Source organism: Mirounga angustirostris, unplaced genomic scaffold (assembly GCF_029215605.1).
Source record: "Mirounga angustirostris isolate CCGP_5_RB_7025 unplaced genomic scaffold, mMirAng1.0.hap1 SCAF_16, whole genome shotgun sequence".
In the NCBI taxonomy this organism is placed as follows: Eukaryota; Metazoa; Chordata; class Mammalia; order Carnivora; family Phocidae; genus Mirounga; species Mirounga angustirostris.
Window position 1 is genome coordinate 51,670,861 of NW_026991724.1, and position 16,266 is coordinate 51,687,126.

The 16,266-nt window shown below is 47.8% G+C and overlaps 1 protein-coding gene across 1 annotated transcript; it reads left to right on the top strand.

Annotated features, from left to right (window-relative positions):
* Window positions 1-1,880: 1,880 nt before the first annotated feature.
* Window positions 1,881-13,582, top strand: C5AR2 (complement C5a receptor 2). Its single transcript, XM_045891829.3, has 2 exons — window positions 1,881-2,959; window positions 8,356-13,582. Exons 1-2 carry the CDS (start codon window positions 2,936-2,938, stop codon window positions 9,382-9,384), a joined length of 1,053 nt encoding a protein of 350 aa, XP_045747785.1. The 5' UTR covers window positions 1,881-2,935; the 3' UTR covers window positions 9,385-13,582.
* The last annotated feature ends 2,684 nt before the right edge of the window (window positions 13,583-16,266 follow it).

Here is a 16,266-nt window from a genome sequence, read left to right on the forward strand (position 1 = left end):
ACACTCTTTCCCGTGCATCAGATATCACATAATAATATACATTGTCCAAAAGGGACTTGTTTCCCCATCTTGGGCATTCATTTACCCTTTCAGGTTTCTATAATTGTGTTAGGTTGGGGGCGCCTGGCTGGCTCAGTCGGTGGAGCGTGTGACTCTTGATCTCGAGGTTGTGGGTTCGAGCCCACATTGGGGGTGGAGATTACTTAAAAAGAAAATCTCTTAAAAAAATTAATTAATTAAAAAATTATGTTAGGTTGAGCTCCATGAAGTTGCCACACTTCATCTCATTTTGGGGTGAGGGGGTGTAACGGCTCATTATTTATTACTTAAAAAATTATAAAATATGAGCGACATAAAATTCACCATTAATGGCATTTAGTACATTCCCAGTGGGGTGCAACGGTCACCATTCCCTAGTTCTGGAACATTTTCATCACCCCAAAGAAACCCCATCCTGGCCCCCAGCCCCTGGCAACCACTAATCTGCTTTCTCGTTACAGATTTGCCGGAATGCAAACTTTTTTTTTTTTTTAAAGATTTAATTTATTTATTTGTGTGTGTGAGAGAGAGAGCACAAGCTGGGGGAACCACAGAGGTAGAGGGAGAAGCAGGCTCCCGCCGAGCAGGGAGCCCGATGTGGGCTGATCCCATCTCATGACCTGAGCCGAAGGCAGACGCTTAACCCACTGAGCCACCCAGGTGCCACCCAACCTATTTTGACCCACAACATGGCAATTTCCTATGTCAATGTAACCGTCTAAGGTCCTTCTTCTTCTAGCTCCCCCCGTGTTGAGGGGCTGGTACTTGGCGTCTTTCGGAGTGGCTGTAAAAAGGAATCCCACACCCAGAGCAGCCCTCCCTTTCTATAAAAGCTGTGTCTCCCTCCCCCCATGCCCGCTCTCCACCCCCAGCCATCTGCAGGCTATGGAGACCCTGGCCTCTGCCCCCAGCATCCCCCAGCCCTCAGGGAAGAGCCCCCAGCGCTAGGGACACCAGAAAACCTCAGGCCCCCAGAATCTGAGAAACGTGCACTTCAGGATCAGTGACCACGGCATTTAGGAAGCTCTACTGATCTGAGAGACACACTCCTGTAAATCTGAGATCAGTGGAAGTTTGGGCTGATCAAGGACAGTCCCCACCCTGAGCTTCTGCCATGCTCGTCTCTTCTCTGACCAGGGTGGGTTCCCATAGGATGTGGGAGATGAGGAGGCCTCCCAGAGCATGGCAGGAGGGGATAGAAGGGGCGTTTGTCTCATCGGGAGGGTCTGGGGCCACGACAAGGCTCAGCCAAGACATGGTCACCTGGGGAGGGGCCGGGAGATGTCACAGGTCACGCAGTGAGCTCCAGTTTGTTGACTCAGACCAACTTCCTCTATTTTTTTTTAAAAGATTTTATTTATTTGAGAGAGAGAGAGAGAGAGAGAGCGCATAAGAAGGGGGGGAGCGGGAGAGGGAAAAGCAGACTCCCCGCTGAGCAGGGAGCCGGACGTGGGACTCGATACCGGGACTCCAGGATCATGACCTGAGCCGAAGGCAGTCGCTTAACCAACTGAGCCACCAGGCGCCCAGAACAACTTCCTCTAACAACACGGTTTTATTCCCTAAAGGACATCAAAAGAAATGTGTAAATATATCCCCTCCACCCAAAGCATGCACAGAGAGAAGTATACAGCCACAAAAGAACTGCTGAATAAGAGTTCTGAAATTGGAGAACCACTTCCTCTTGCTAAGCCTTCTTAAAATGTACATTTTATTTTTTATTTTATTTTTTTTAAAGATTTTATTTATTTATTTGAGACAGAGAGAATGAGAGAGAGCACATGAGAGGGGGGAGGGTCAGAGGGAGAAGCAGACTCCCCGCCAAGCAGGGAGCCCGATGCAGGACTCGATCCAGGGACTCCAGGATCATGACCCGAGCCGAAGGCAGTCACTCAACCAACTGAGCCACCCAGGTGCCCTTAAAATGTACATTTTAACAATTTCTATTGTATTCTTTTCGTCATTGTTAATTTAACACGTAGGGAGGCACAGCCGATGGGCCGGTGAGCCGGGCACCCACGGATGTGCTTGAAATCTCTTCACCCATGTATTGCTCAAGGCAAAACATCCACTGCACAGATGAGGAAGTTGAGGCCCAGGGAGGCCGAGGCCCTGGATCTCACCCACCGCGGACCTGGACTATGAGTCTCGTCATTCTGGCCCTCAAGTTCACGTTCTCGGCCTGGCGCCTGTGGTGGGAGTGAGGTTAGGGACCACGACGGTCAACATCCTCCCACTTCAAAGACGGGAAACTGGGGGAACAGGAGGGATATGATTTGTTTGTGTTTTTGTCTGCCCTGTGGTTGACGACCTCGGCCCTTTTGTGGGGAATGTGACCCTGAGCTGTTTCTCTAAGTACACGGAAGGCGGGAGGAATATTTATCTGTCTTCAAGGCTTTGCAGAGAGCAGAGAGAGGGGGCTGGTATACATTTGGAGGCTGGGAGGCGGGTAGCAGGCAGTGGGTGCTCCCTGAGGATGACCCCAGAGGGCCCCCCGGGGAAGTGAGAGTGAAGACCTCCAGGCCTTCAAGGTCAAACTGCATGCAGGTCTAGCTTCCAGGAACAGATGGCATTGATAAACTGGGGTTGGTGACACTGGGTCAACTCTCCACCCACCTTCCTTTGCTGCCCAGTAATTTTGGGATGTGTGAGTCATGGGAAGAATACAGGACAAACACACCCTTAGAGTACGAAAAGGCCACTCCTGTTTTCCCCTGGTTATTAAGATTGGCTGGGGCCCGTGAGGTGGCAGTGCTGAGAGGCATCCCTTAGGAGCCTCGGCAAGGGGGACGAACTTCCAGGAATCCACCAGCTGCCAGACGCCGGGAGAGACCCCCAGACCTCCCGGGTCCTGGCTGTGAGCCCGGATCAGGCTTCTGAGTGGCATCTGGTCAAGATGAGGATCCTCTTACAAGAGCCGGTAAGGATGGAGGGAAAGAGGGAGGCAAGGACAGGAGGGTGGCATTTGGCCATCTCGGCTTTGTAGGCTAATTCTTTTCAGAATCTGGGAATCAGAAACGGCAATTTGAGAGGTGGGATCTTATCACCATTACATTGGAATTCCAGGCTCTTGGAATTCACTTCGGCGGCCCAACAGAAAAGCTTTTGGTCAAAGGGTCCACATATCTGGTGCACTCAGGTGACAGCAAAGGACGATTCTCCAAACTCCAGGAACCCCAGCAGTTTCTGGATAATCCACCCAATGGCCACTTGTCCGGTGAACTAGCCCTTCGATTCACCAACTTCACTTTTTTTTTTTTAAAGATTTTATTTCTTTATTTGAGAGAGAGAGAGAGACAGAAACAGAGCATGAGCAGGGGGGAGGAGGCAGAGGCAGAGGCAGAGGGAGAAGCAGACTCCCCACTGAGCAGGGAGCCCGATGTGGGGCTTGAACCCAGGACCCTGCGATCATGACCCGAGCACAAGACAGACGCTTAACCAACTGAGCCACCCAGGCGCCCCTCCAATTCCACTTCTTAAGAAAGAAGCTTTAACTTTATTTTCACAGATAACAGACACACGCACGTCAGAGCTGGGAAGCTCTGTGTATCTCCACGAGCCAAATGTACACAGGTACTGAGCACCCGGGTCAAGGAATAACACAAGCCTAGTGCCGACGTGCCCTCCTGTTCCCCCAGTCGCTACCCACCCCCCACAGAACTCTTCTGCTCGTTTTTGAACTTGATGTGAATGGTATCACTCAGTCACCTCCCCTGCGTGTCTGTTTGCCTCTTTCCCCAGCAGTATATGTATGAAATCCATCCACATTTGTGTGTGTGGTTTGTTCATCCTCACTGCTATAGAGTATTCCACTGCATGAATATATCATGCTATGTTTTTTAAATATTTTATTTATTTATTTGAGAGAGAGGAGAGAGCACAAGCAGGGGGAGCAGCAGAGGGAGAGGGAGAAGCAGGCTTCCTGCGGAGCAGGGAGCCCGATGCGGGGCTCGATCCCAGGACCCCGGGATCATGACCTGAGCCAAAGGCAGATGCTTAACGACTGAGCCTCCCAGGTGCCCCATACCATGGTATGTTTATTCATTCTCCTTGGGGTGACTTTTTGGGTGGTTTCCCATCAGGGACTGCCGTGAACATGTCTTTCCTGGCACACGTCTTTTGATGAGCATATGTATGCTTCTCTGGGGGGAGGGGCGAAGTATCCTATGTTCGGTTTAAGTCAATTCAGCCCCACGGGTCCCCAGAGCAGAAGTTCTGACAAGACTAGCTGATTTACAAACACACACGTGCCAAGAGCGTGCACACGGGCGCCTGTGAGCTTAAGGAACCGAAAGAAACCTAAGTGTTCCCTTTGCTGCTTTGTGCCTCAGTTTCGCTCTTTATTCTTTTACTCACCAAATACCAACGAAGTGCCTGATTTTTGCCAGATGCCGTTCTAGATGCTGGGGAGACGGTGGAGCCCAAAGTAGCTGACGGTTTGGGAAATGGGGCATAACAATAGTTCTTACTTCATACAGTTGTTATAAGGATTATGCCTGGTGCATAATAGATGCTGGATAAATGTCATCTGCTATCTTAATTGCTATAAAATAATAGTGATGATGATGGTAATTATGTTTTGTATATATATAACTATATGAATACAATTCATTGTTTTGTTTTTTTTAAAGATTTTATTTATTTATTTGTTTGAGAGAGAGAGAATGAGAGACAGAGAGCATGAGAGGGAGGAGGGTCAGAGGGAGAAGCAGACTCCCCGCCGAGCAGGGAGCCCGATGCGGGACTCGATCCCGGGACTCCAGGATCATGACCTGAGCCGAAGGCAGTTGCTCAACCAACTGAGCCACCCAGGCGCCCAATTCATTGTTTTTTATATGAATCAAATTTACTGTACAAAATGAGGATAAAATAATAAGGCTATTCGTGATTATCATTAAATGTCCTTTATTTACAGTCCGAGGCTGGTTGGTGAGCATGGCCCATCCAGCCAGCGGGCTGATACTCAAGCTGCTGTAGGAAAGGGCTGATGTGTGTGCAGATAGGGAAACAGATCGAAAACACATTCATTATGTGGAAAAGATAAAGAGATGACACAGTGGGTTTTGGATGTTGCATTTCTGTTTGGTATATTCAAAGGGAAATACCACAGTTGGTTGAGCTGCCAACATGCAGAAGATTTCCTGGATTTTGACCAGTAGAAGCTGGGCAGGGTGGGGTTTGAGGGTGGGAGAGAGGGCGTGTGTACCAGCAGGTACCAGCTGCTACCTCACAGCTAATGCTCGCTGTGGACCAGGCACTGCGTTCAGCTCTCCACTCTGATTCGCTTCCTGAACGCTCGTGACACCTCTAAGGTAGGAAGAGTATTATTCTCATTTTACAGGCGAGGAAGCTGAAGAACAGAGAGGTTAAGTGACTTGCCCAAGGTCACACAGCTGGTGAGGGTTTGAATTTTTAAAAGCTGCACACCTTTTACTCTAGTGACGAAAATAATATGAAAGCAGCAGGCCAAACTCCAAACACACACACACACACACACACACACACACAAGTGGCTGGGCCTCTTGGCAACTACTTGGCAGGGAGGAGAGGGCAGAGGGCAACACTCCAACTTCCCCTCCGCTTTTCCTGTTGGGTCAGTGCCAGCTAGAGCTCTGGGGAGCGCCCATGAGAGCCAGCAGAGAGCCTCAGGGGCAGGTCATGCTGACGTTGGGGGGCTAGGGTCTACCATCCACCCGAGCCCTTTACTGCTTTATCACACGTCAACTCCACAAAGCCTCCCCTAAACCAGTGAGGTAGGTTCACCTCGGTGACTCATTGCTCAGATGAGGAAACCAAGAGAGAGCCAACTGAAACTGAGTTACGGAGCCCGGGTCTGCTTAGGGCCACCGGCTGTGCTGCCGTCTGTCTCCTGAATCTAAGGTTTTTGGGTGAATGCGCTCTAGGGCCCGCAGTTCCAGAGTGGGGATGACACAGTTCAAAACTCAGCTCTGTTACTTGCTTAGCTGAATGATCTTCGGTAAGTTACGTCCCTGGGCCTCAGTCTTCTTGTCTGCCGAATGGGTACAATGATAGTACGGGTAAAAGGATAGTATTAAAATCAGAGGGTTGTTATAAGGATCAAATGATATAAGATTTAAAGGCACCCGGAGCAATGCCCAACACATAACACAAAGTGCTCAGTGGATGGTGGCTTCTAATACTAATACTACTAATATAATAATAGTAAGTAATAATAATATATAATTATATATTAATATTACTATATTATAAAAGTAAAAATAACTATTATATCACTATATAATGTATTAATGTATTAATCTATATTACTTATTATTATATATTTACATATTATATTGTATATTTATATATTATATAGTATATGTATATTATTATATATTTATATATAATATAGTATATAGTATATTATATATTTACTTATTATTATATATTTATATGTTATATTATATATTTATATATTATATATAGTATATGTATATTATTATATATTTATATATAATATAGTATATTATTATATATAGTTAATATATAGTAAATTATCCATAATATAAAAAATATATATATTTTAATATTTTATTTATTTGACAGAGAGGGAGATAGCGAGAGCAGGAACACAAGCAGGGGGAGTGGGAGAGGGAGAAGCAGGCTTCTCACCGAGCAGGGAGCCCGATGTGGGACTCGATCCCGGGACTCCAGGATCATGACCTGAGCCGAAGGCAGACGCTTAACGACTGAGCCACCCAGGCGCCCTAAAAATATATATTAATGCATTTGTTTAATATGTTTAATATATAATATTTGTTTAATATATTTAATATATAATACTAATATATGATATATTAGTTTATTACTATTATATTATTATATTAATATTATATTAATAATAATATTACTATATATTATTATAGTAGTAATATTACTATATATTACTATATATTATATTATTATCATAGTAATAATATAATATATATAATTATTATTATTGCTATTGTTATGATAGATCATGTCGCTTCACAGCTCAGCACCCTCCTGTGGCCCCTATCTCATGTGGAATAAAAGATAATGTCCTCACAGTGTGCCCCATGGTCCACGATATCTTTCTGTTCTTACCTTCCCCTTCTCTGCCTCCCTACTCCACCCCAGCCACACTGGCATCCTCGCTGTTCCTTGAACATGACCACCATGTTCTCACCTCAGGGCCTTTGCTGTCAATACATATATATATATTTTTTTAAAGATTGTATTTATTTATTTGACAGAGAGAGACACAGTGAGAGAGGAACACAAGCAGGGGGAGTGGGAGAGGGAGAAGCAGACTTCCTGCAGAGCAGGGAGCCCGATGTGGGACTCGATCCCAGGACCCTGGGATCCTGACCTGAGCCGAAGGCAGACGCTTAACGGCTGAGCCACCCAGGCTCCCCTGCTGTCAATACATATTAACCTTTCCCCCTCTTGATGGATATTCGGATTCCAATATTTTAAATTCTAGGGGCGCCTGGGTGGCTCAGTTGGTTAAGCGTCTGCCTTCAGCTCAGGTCATGATCCAGAGTCTCAGGATCCAGCCCCCCATCAGGCTCCCTGTTCGGTGGGGAGTCTGCTTCTCCTTCTGCCCCTCACCCTGCTTGTGCTCTCTCGCGTGCTCTCTCTCTCAAATAAATAAATAAAATCTTTTTTTTTTTTTTTAAGAACATTTCCATCAACGCTGAATGTTGGATCACAGCGCGGCCCTACAGTTCCAAATAATAATTGGCTGGGGTTCTAATAGTATAATATTTTGGGATTCCAAAATATATTTTAAAAATATTTTATTTATTTATTTATATGACAGAGAGACAGACAGCAAGAGAGGGAACACAAGCAGGGGGAGTGGGAGAGGGAGAAACAGGCTTCCCGGTGAGCCGGGAGCCCGATTTGGGGCTCGATCCCAGGACCTGGGATCATGACCTGAGCCGAAGGCAGACGCCCAGGCGCCCCTAAAATATATCTTTTTAAATCACGATCATTTTCTGCATTGCAATACTCCAGAATTCCGAGATGCGAGTAAGCTTGGGTTCTAACATTGTAATATTCCAGAATTCCAGGATGCTCATGAGCTAGTGTTCTCACACTCTGGCATTCTAGAATTCCGGTATTCTAACCTGCGGGGGTTCCGACGTGGCACTATTCCCGCAGCGAGTTCTAAGAGGGTAGTCTTCTAGAATTCCGGTATTAGGATGCACTGGAGATCGGCAGCTGCCGCAGTCCGCGTCCGAGCGGCTAGTGGGGGTTCCCACACCCGGGGATTCCAGGCGCCTGAGGGTTTCGTCAAGGAGCTCCCACGATTTCTCTCCGGTTCAGGTGTCCGGGGCCTGGATGGAGAACACTTCTCTCAGCTACGAGTACGCGGACTACGACGGGGTTCCGGATCTGCCCGTGGACTGCGCGGACGGCCTCTGCGTCTCCACCGACCCGCTGCGCACCGCCCCGTTCCTGCTGTACGCCGCGGTCTTCCTGGTGGGCGTGCCCGGCAACGCGATGGTGGCCTGGGTGACCTGGAAAGAGGCCCGCCAGAGGGTCGGCGCCGCCTGGTTCCTCCACTTGGCCGCGGCGGATCTGCTCTGCTGTGCGTCTCTGCCCCTCCTGGCGGTGGCCATCGCGCGCGGGGGGCACTGGCCGTACGGGGCGGCGGGCTGTCGGGTCCTGCCCTCGGGCATCCTGCTGTCCATGTACGCCAGCGTGCTCCTTCTGGCCGCTCTCAGCGCCGACCTCTGCCTGCGGGCCCTCAGGCCCAGCTGGGGGGCGGCGGCGGGGCGGGCGCGCGGGGTGCAGGTAGCCTGCGGGGTCGCCTGGACCGTGGCCTCGCTGCTCACCGTGCCCTCGGCCATCTACCGCCGGCTGCACCAGGAGCACTTCCCTCGCCGGCTGGCGTGTGTGGTGGACTACGGAGGCTCCGCCGTGGTGGAGAACGCGGTGACCGCCACCCGCTTTGTTTTTGGCTTCCTGGGGCCGCTGGTGGTCGTGGCCAGCTGCCACGGGGCCCTTCTGTGCCGCGTGGCCCGACACCGCTGGCCACTGGGCATGGCCGTAGTGGTGGGGTTTTTTGTCTGCTGGACCCCCTACCACCTGCTGGGGCTGGTAATCACCGCGGCTGCCCCGCACTCCGCGCTCCTGGCCGGGGCCCTGCGGGCTGAAGCGCTGGTCAACGGCCTCGCTCTGGCTCACAGCTGCCTCAACCCCATGCTCTTCTTGTACTTCGGGAGGACTCAACTGCAAAGGTCACTGCCAGCCGCCTGTCGCCGGGCCCTGAAGGAGTCACAGAGCAAGGATGAAAATGCGGTCAGCCAGAAATCCACCAGCCATGATCTAGTCTCGGAGATGGGCGTGTAGGCTAGAAGGAAACTGGTTTGTGTGAGTCCATCCGATTTCGCAAGGCTGGCTTCAGGCATAGCTGGATCCAGCAGCTCAATGATATCATTTCTTTATTTATTCATTCAACAAGCATTCATTACGCACCTCCTATGTGTAAGGCCCTATTATAGGCACTGGGGAAGTAGCAGTGACTAAAACAGACACAAATCCCTGCCCTCAGGAAACGGACATTCTATTGGAGGAAGACAGGCAATAAGCAAAGGAAAAAGAAATATGGAATATATCAAGTGGTGACAAGTGCCAACCTAAAGGGGACAAAGGGGACTGAGTGGGGCAGGGATTTAGGTAAGCTAGGCAAGGCCCATTGGGTAAGGTGATATTTGAGCCAAGACCTGAGGAAGGGAGGAAGGAGTCATGCTTAAATCTGGCAGAAAAGCATGTCAAGCACAGGGAGCAGCAAGTACAAAGGCCCTGAGGCACAATATGCTTGGCACATTTCAGGAAGAGTGAAGAGGCCAATGTGAATGAAGCAGAGGGAGCAAGAGGGAAAGTGGAGTGAGACGAAGGGAGAGAGGTGGTGGGGGGCTGGGTTTGAAAGCCTTCCAGGCCATAGCAAGTGTTTGGAGATCCATGGCAGTGTTCTGAGCTACTGTTAACAGATAAAATATACAACACCAAATTAAATTTGGGTTTTGGGTTTCAGATAAACAACAAGAAAACGGGGTTTTTTGTTTGTTTGTTTGTTTTGTTTTGTTTTTTTAGCATGAGTATGTCCCATGCAATATTTGAAACATACTTCAAAAAATTATATGTTGTTGGGGGTGCCTGGCTGCTCAGTCTGTAGAGCTTGTGACTCTTGGTCTTAGGGTTGTGAGTTTGAGCCCCACATTGGGTATAGAGATGACTTCAAAATAAAATCTTTACTGGTGTCTGGGTGGCATAGTCGGTTAAGCGTCCAACTCTTGGTTTCCACTCAGGTCATGATCTCAGGGTCATGGGATCAAGCCCCGAGCCAGGCTCTATGCTCAGCATGGAGTCTGCTTAAGACTCTCTCTCCCCTCCCTTTGCCCCTCCCCACGGCTCGCTCTCTCTCTCAAATAAATAATAAACATCTTAAAAAAATAAAATCCAAGGGGCGCCTGGGTGGCTCAGTTGGTTAAGCGACTGCCTTCGGCTCAGGTCATGATCCTGGAGTCCCAGGATCGAGTCCCACATCAGACTCCCTGCTCAGCAGGGAGTCTGCTTCTCCCTCCGACCCTCCTCCCTCTCATGTTCTCTGTCTCTCATTCTCTCTCTCGCAAATAAATAAAATCTTAAAAAAAATAAAATAAAATAAAATAAATTAAGAAATAAAAATTATTTGTTTATCTGAAATTCAAATTCAAATTCAAGAGAGCATTCTGTAAATTTTTTTTTTCCTAAATCAGGCAACCCTATTCTGAGCAGAGAAATGTCTTTTTTTTTTTTTTTTAAAGATTTTATTTATTTATTTGACAGAGAGAGACACAGTGAAAGAGGGAACACAAGCAGGGGGAGTGGGAGAGGGAGAAGCAGGCTTCCTGCTGAGCAAGGAGCCCAACACGGGGCTCCATCCCAGGACCCTGGGATCATGACCTGAGCCAAAGGCAGATGCCTAATGACTGAGCCACCCAGGCACCCCAGAGAAGTGTCTTGATCTGACTTAGATTTTAATAGGATCCCTCTAGTTGCTGGTGGGGACTAGACTATGGGGGTGTGGGGGAGGGACATGAGGATCTTCTGCTTTAGCAGAGAGACTACTGCCATGGTCCGAGCAAGAAGTGATGTTCACTTGGGTCAGGGTACTAGCAGAGGCAGGTGAGAAGGTGACAGATTATGGCTCTGTTTTGAAGGAAAGGCTATGTCCTAGCTCCTTAGCTTGGTAGTCGAGGCTTCTCTCTGCCACTGAACACAGTTACGTTCTAGCTGTGCAGACCATTGTGGCGGACGGAATAACGGCCCCCTAATGAGGTCCACATCCGAATCCCCTGCACCTGGGAATATGTGACCATACATGGCAAAGGGAACTTCGCAGTTGTGATTAAGGGTCTTGAGGTGGGAAGAGGATCCTAGATTATCTGGGGGGGCCCAAGGTAATCACAAGGGTCCTTATAAGAGGGAGGCGGGAGGGTCAGAGTCAGGAGCAGGAGATTTGACAGTGGAAGCAGATATCAGAGTGATGGGAGGAAGGGGCCACCGGCCAAGGAATGCAGCCCCAGAAGGGGCCTGCCGACACTTTGATTGTAGATGCCTGACCTCCAAAACTTTAATGGAGTAAATCTGTACTGTTCTTGAGTCGCTAAGTCTGTGGTCACCTTGTTACAGCTGTCACAGGAGACCAGGACAGATCCTCTGGGCTGTATCATTTTCATGCCTCTAGGCCTTTTCTCAAGCTGGTGCCACTGCCTAGCGTGCCCTTCGGATCGGTGCTGCCCTATCTGGTAATCACCAGCTGTCGGTTCCTCTTTGGATGCAAATGAATTCAAGTAAAAAATTGAGTTCCTCAGTTGCACCAGCTGCTAGTTCGAAGCTCAATAGCCCAGTGTCGCTCGCGGCTGCCATACGGGGTGGTGCAGATACAGAACCTTTTCATCACTTCCGGACGTTTTACGAGACAGGGCTTCTCGAGGATCTCACCCGCTCACATCTTGAAGTCATTGTAGTGGCACCTGAATGTAGGGTCATTACTACAGGACTGCATCTTCCATAGAATTTCCCCTTTAAGATAAGTCCTACCCCAACACAGGGAAGTAAGGGGAGATGCTTCCTTTTATAAGACGAGGCCCAGAGAAGGGAGGTCATTTGCCCAAGATCACCCAGCAAAGAAATTATAGAACTGAGATTTGATCCCATGTTCACTTGACTCTAGTGCCCATGCTCTTATCTCTGAAATCTTCCGTCCTTATTTTGCTCAAATGACACTTTCTCCAGGGAGTCCTCTCTGATTCATTCCCCTCCGAGGGAGAGAGTAGTGTTCTCTTCTCTGGGTTAAGTTTCTGGAACACAAGTTCCCAGGTACGCTGTAAATTCCCCATGGGCAATATCTGAGCCATTTTTATTTTTATTTCTTCTCCACCCATTCCCAGGCCTTAGAAATAACAAAACTATCTTTATTTGTCTACATCCAGTTTTCCAACTAGACTGTGAGCTCCCCAGTGATGAAGCTCTCTTTCTTGCTATCTCTTCTTTTAAAAAAAAAAGATTTTGTTTATTTATTTGACAGAGAGAGAGAGAAAGCATGAACAGGAGCAGGGGGAGTGGCAGGGAGAGAGAGAGGGAGAAGCAGGCTCCCCGCTGAGCAAGGAGCCCAACACAGGGCTCAATCCCAGGACCCCTGGGATCATGACCTGAGCCGAAGGCAGACACTTAACTGACTGAGCTACCCAGGCGCCCCGATATCTCTTCTTTCTATTTCTGGTATAGGTACACATAGTAGGTCCTCACCAATACATATTTTAGTCCTGGGGTTTTATTCAGAATTGACATGCATGAGTTATGAAGACCAATCTCCCTTGTAGAATGAATTATGTCCTGGGACAATTTACAGAGCTTTATGAACAGCTGGGGGAAATCCTGTTGTTAATCCACTGGGGCCAGGTGCCATTTAAGAGAGCTCTTCTTCAATACATTTATAAAAAGTCTTTTGTGGTTTTTTTAAAATTTATTTTCATTTATTATTGCATCAGCCTTACTTTTTTTTTTTAAAGAAGAAATCAATTTCACAGAAGCTTTCAAATGTAACGCTTTTTTAAAAATTTATTTTATTTTATTTTTTTTAAAGATTTTATTTATTTATTTGAGAGAGAGAGAGCACATGAGAGGGGGGAGGGTCAGAGGGAGAAGCAGAGTCCCTGCTGAGCAGGGAGCCTGATGCGGGACTCGATCCCGGGACTCCAGGATCATGACCTGAGCCAAAGGCAGTCGCTTAACCAACTGAGCCACCCAGGCGCCCTAAATTTATTTATTTTAGAGAGAGTGCACAAGAGCGGGGGGAGGGACAGAGGGAGGAGAAGAATCTTCAGGCAGACTCCCCACTGAGCATGGAGCACGATGCAGGCCCGATCCCAGGACCCAGAGATCATGACCCGAGCAGAAATCAAGAGTCAGACTCTCAATCGACTGACCACCCATGTGCCCCTTAAATGTATTTCTGTGGAATTTGGTCATTAAAAATAATCTTGCTTTTTGTTTGTTGTAATTTCCCCTTTTCTGTTCTTAATTTTGTTTGTTCTTTGAACACATTGATTTCCAAAGCATTGTTTCCAAAGCACCAGGTCTGAATATTTTTCTAAGAACGAATTTCAAGTTTGCTACTCAATCCTAGGTTTGGTAGTTTGTGACACATATCTTGAAGTCATATTTGTTGTTTACTTCCTCCCATTTTTCTTTAAAAAGAAGTTGTAGTTCTCTTTTGGAAAGTTCAAACAGTGCTTAGTCAGTTTCTTCCCCTTCTTCTTTTTTTTTTTTTTTTAAAGATTTTATTTATTTATTCACGAGAGATAGAGAAAGAGAGAGAGAGGCAGAGGCAGAGGGAGAAGCAGGCTCCCCACGGAGCAGGGAGCCTGATGCGGGACTTGATCCCAGGACCCTGGGATCATGACCTGAGCTGAAGGCAGACGCTTAACCGACTGAGCCACCCAGGCGTCCCTCTTCCCCTTCTTCTTTTGATGACTTACGAATTGCCTTCTCTACGTTCAAATTGTTTTCCAAAGGTTTGATAATTGCATCCAACTTCCCCCTTGACAACCCAAATCAATGTCCAACACATAACTCAAACTCGAATACGCTCAAAATGGAACTCTGGATTTTCTCTCTCAGCCCTCCTTCCCTATTTTCCTGATCTCAGTTGATGGCAACTCTCTATTTCCAGGCACTGAGACCAAAAACTTTGGGGTCATCCTTGACGCCTCTCTTTCTCTCACATTCAATGGCCAATCTGTCAGCCAACCCCTCTGGGCACTACTTTAAAGTATCCACAGAATCCGACCACTTCTCACCACCTTCTCTGCCATCATCCTGATCCACCATCTCTCACTTACTGCACCGGCTGCCTCCCTGGTCCTCTTTCCTCATCTTGGTTCCCTACAGTCTGTTCCCCCACACACGAGCCCAAGATTCTGTTAAAATCTAACTCAGATCTTTGGGGCGCCTGGGTGGCTCAGTCATTAAGCGTCTGCCTTCGGCTCGGGTCATGATTCCAGAGTCCTGGGATCGAGCCCCACATCGGGCTCCCTGCTTGGTGGGAAGCCTGCTTCTCCCCCTCCCGCTCCCCCTGCTTGTCTTCCCTCTCCCACTGTCTGTCAAATAAATAAAATCTTTAAAAAAAAATCTAACTCAGATCGTGTCTCAGGTCCTTCCTCTGCTAAACTCCTCCCATGGCTCCCACCTCACTCAGATGAGAAGCCAAAGTCCTCACCGTGGTGTGCCTGATCTACTCTCCTCCTTTCCTCACCTCATTTCCTGCTATGCCCCCCTCCTTCACTCCCTCCACACAAGCCAGCTTGCTGACCTCTGAACCCACCAACCATGTTGCCATGGCAATCTGCATTTGCGATTTCCTTCACCTCCAGGGATCTCCATGGCTTGCTGCCTCACTTATTTCTGCTCAAATACTGCTTCCTTGGGGCTGTCCTCTGACCACACTACTTAAAATAACACGACTCCTTGCCCCTTTCCTGCTTTGTTTTTCTCCATAGAGCGTGGTGGTACTGCTTGACATTCTTTTTATTTTTATTTAAGTAAAGATATTTAAAATTTTTTTTTTTTAAGATTTTATTTATTTATTTGAGAGAGAGAGAATGAGAGAGAGCAAGCACATGAGACGGGGGAGGGTCAGAGGGAGAAGCAGACTCCCTGCCGAACAGGGAGCCCGATGCGGGACTCGATCCAGGGACTCCAGGACCATGACCTGAGCCGAAGGCAGTCGCTTAACCAACTGAGCCACCCAGGCGCCCTAAGTAAAGATATTTAAATGTCTGTTTCTCCTACTAAAACCTGAGCTCCACGGGAGCAGGGACTTGATCCGTTTTGTTCACTGCTATGTTCTCAGTACCTAGAACTGGCTCCGGAACTGAAGGCTGTACCTTCTCAGCGGCAACATTCTCTTAAGGAAAAAGGAGAATGTTGGGAGGATATACTATGAATGAAAGATCTAACATTTATTGAGTGCCTACTATGTACATTAATGAAAAAGCAATTTATGTACCTTATGTATATATTTTCACTTACTTTCCCCAACAATCTTGAAAAGCAGATATTATCCTGTTATAAATAGGGAAACTGAGGCTGAGACCCACAATGACTGGGGCACCTAGGACGAGAGAGGGCTCTATTTTCTCATTCATTTAGTCATTCATTCAACAACATTTACCGACTCTCTGATACTTGTGGTGGACGCTGGACAACACAGGACCTCCAAGACAAGAATGGCCCCTGCCTTCTATTTGGGGAGTTGAATTATTTGTTAGTGAATTATACGTTAATAGAATTATGCATTAATAATTATGAATTACAGTGAATAAATCACCGGAGCAGTTTTTTATTTTTATTATTTTTTAAGATTTTATTTACTTATTTCACAGAGAGAGACACAGCGAGAGAGGGAACACAAGCAGGGGGAGTGGGAGAGGGAGAAGCAGGCCTCCCACTGAGCAGGGAGCCCGATGCGGGGCTCGATCCCAGGACCCTGGGATCATGACCTGAGCCGAAGGCAGACGCCTAACGACTGAGCCACCCAGGCGCCCCAACAGAAGCAGTTTAATAGTGTCTGGGCTCCCGCCAGCTTTCTCTCTGGCGTCGGGCGATCCGTTGCAAAGACGATTCACGGGAAGGGTAGAGCGCGCGCCCGGGCGGAGGCGCTTGCAAGTCTCCGCTGCAGCGCTA

Bases quoted from the DNA above. Each gene is read 5' to 3' on its own strand.
- C5AR2 (XM_045891829.3), top strand. From the start codon at position 2,936: ATGAGGATCCTCTTACAAGAGCCG. The intron at 2,960-8,355 runs GTAAGGATGGAG...TCTCCGGTTCAG, and splicing joins GGATCCTCTTACAAGAGCCG to GTGTCCGGGGCCTGGATGGA.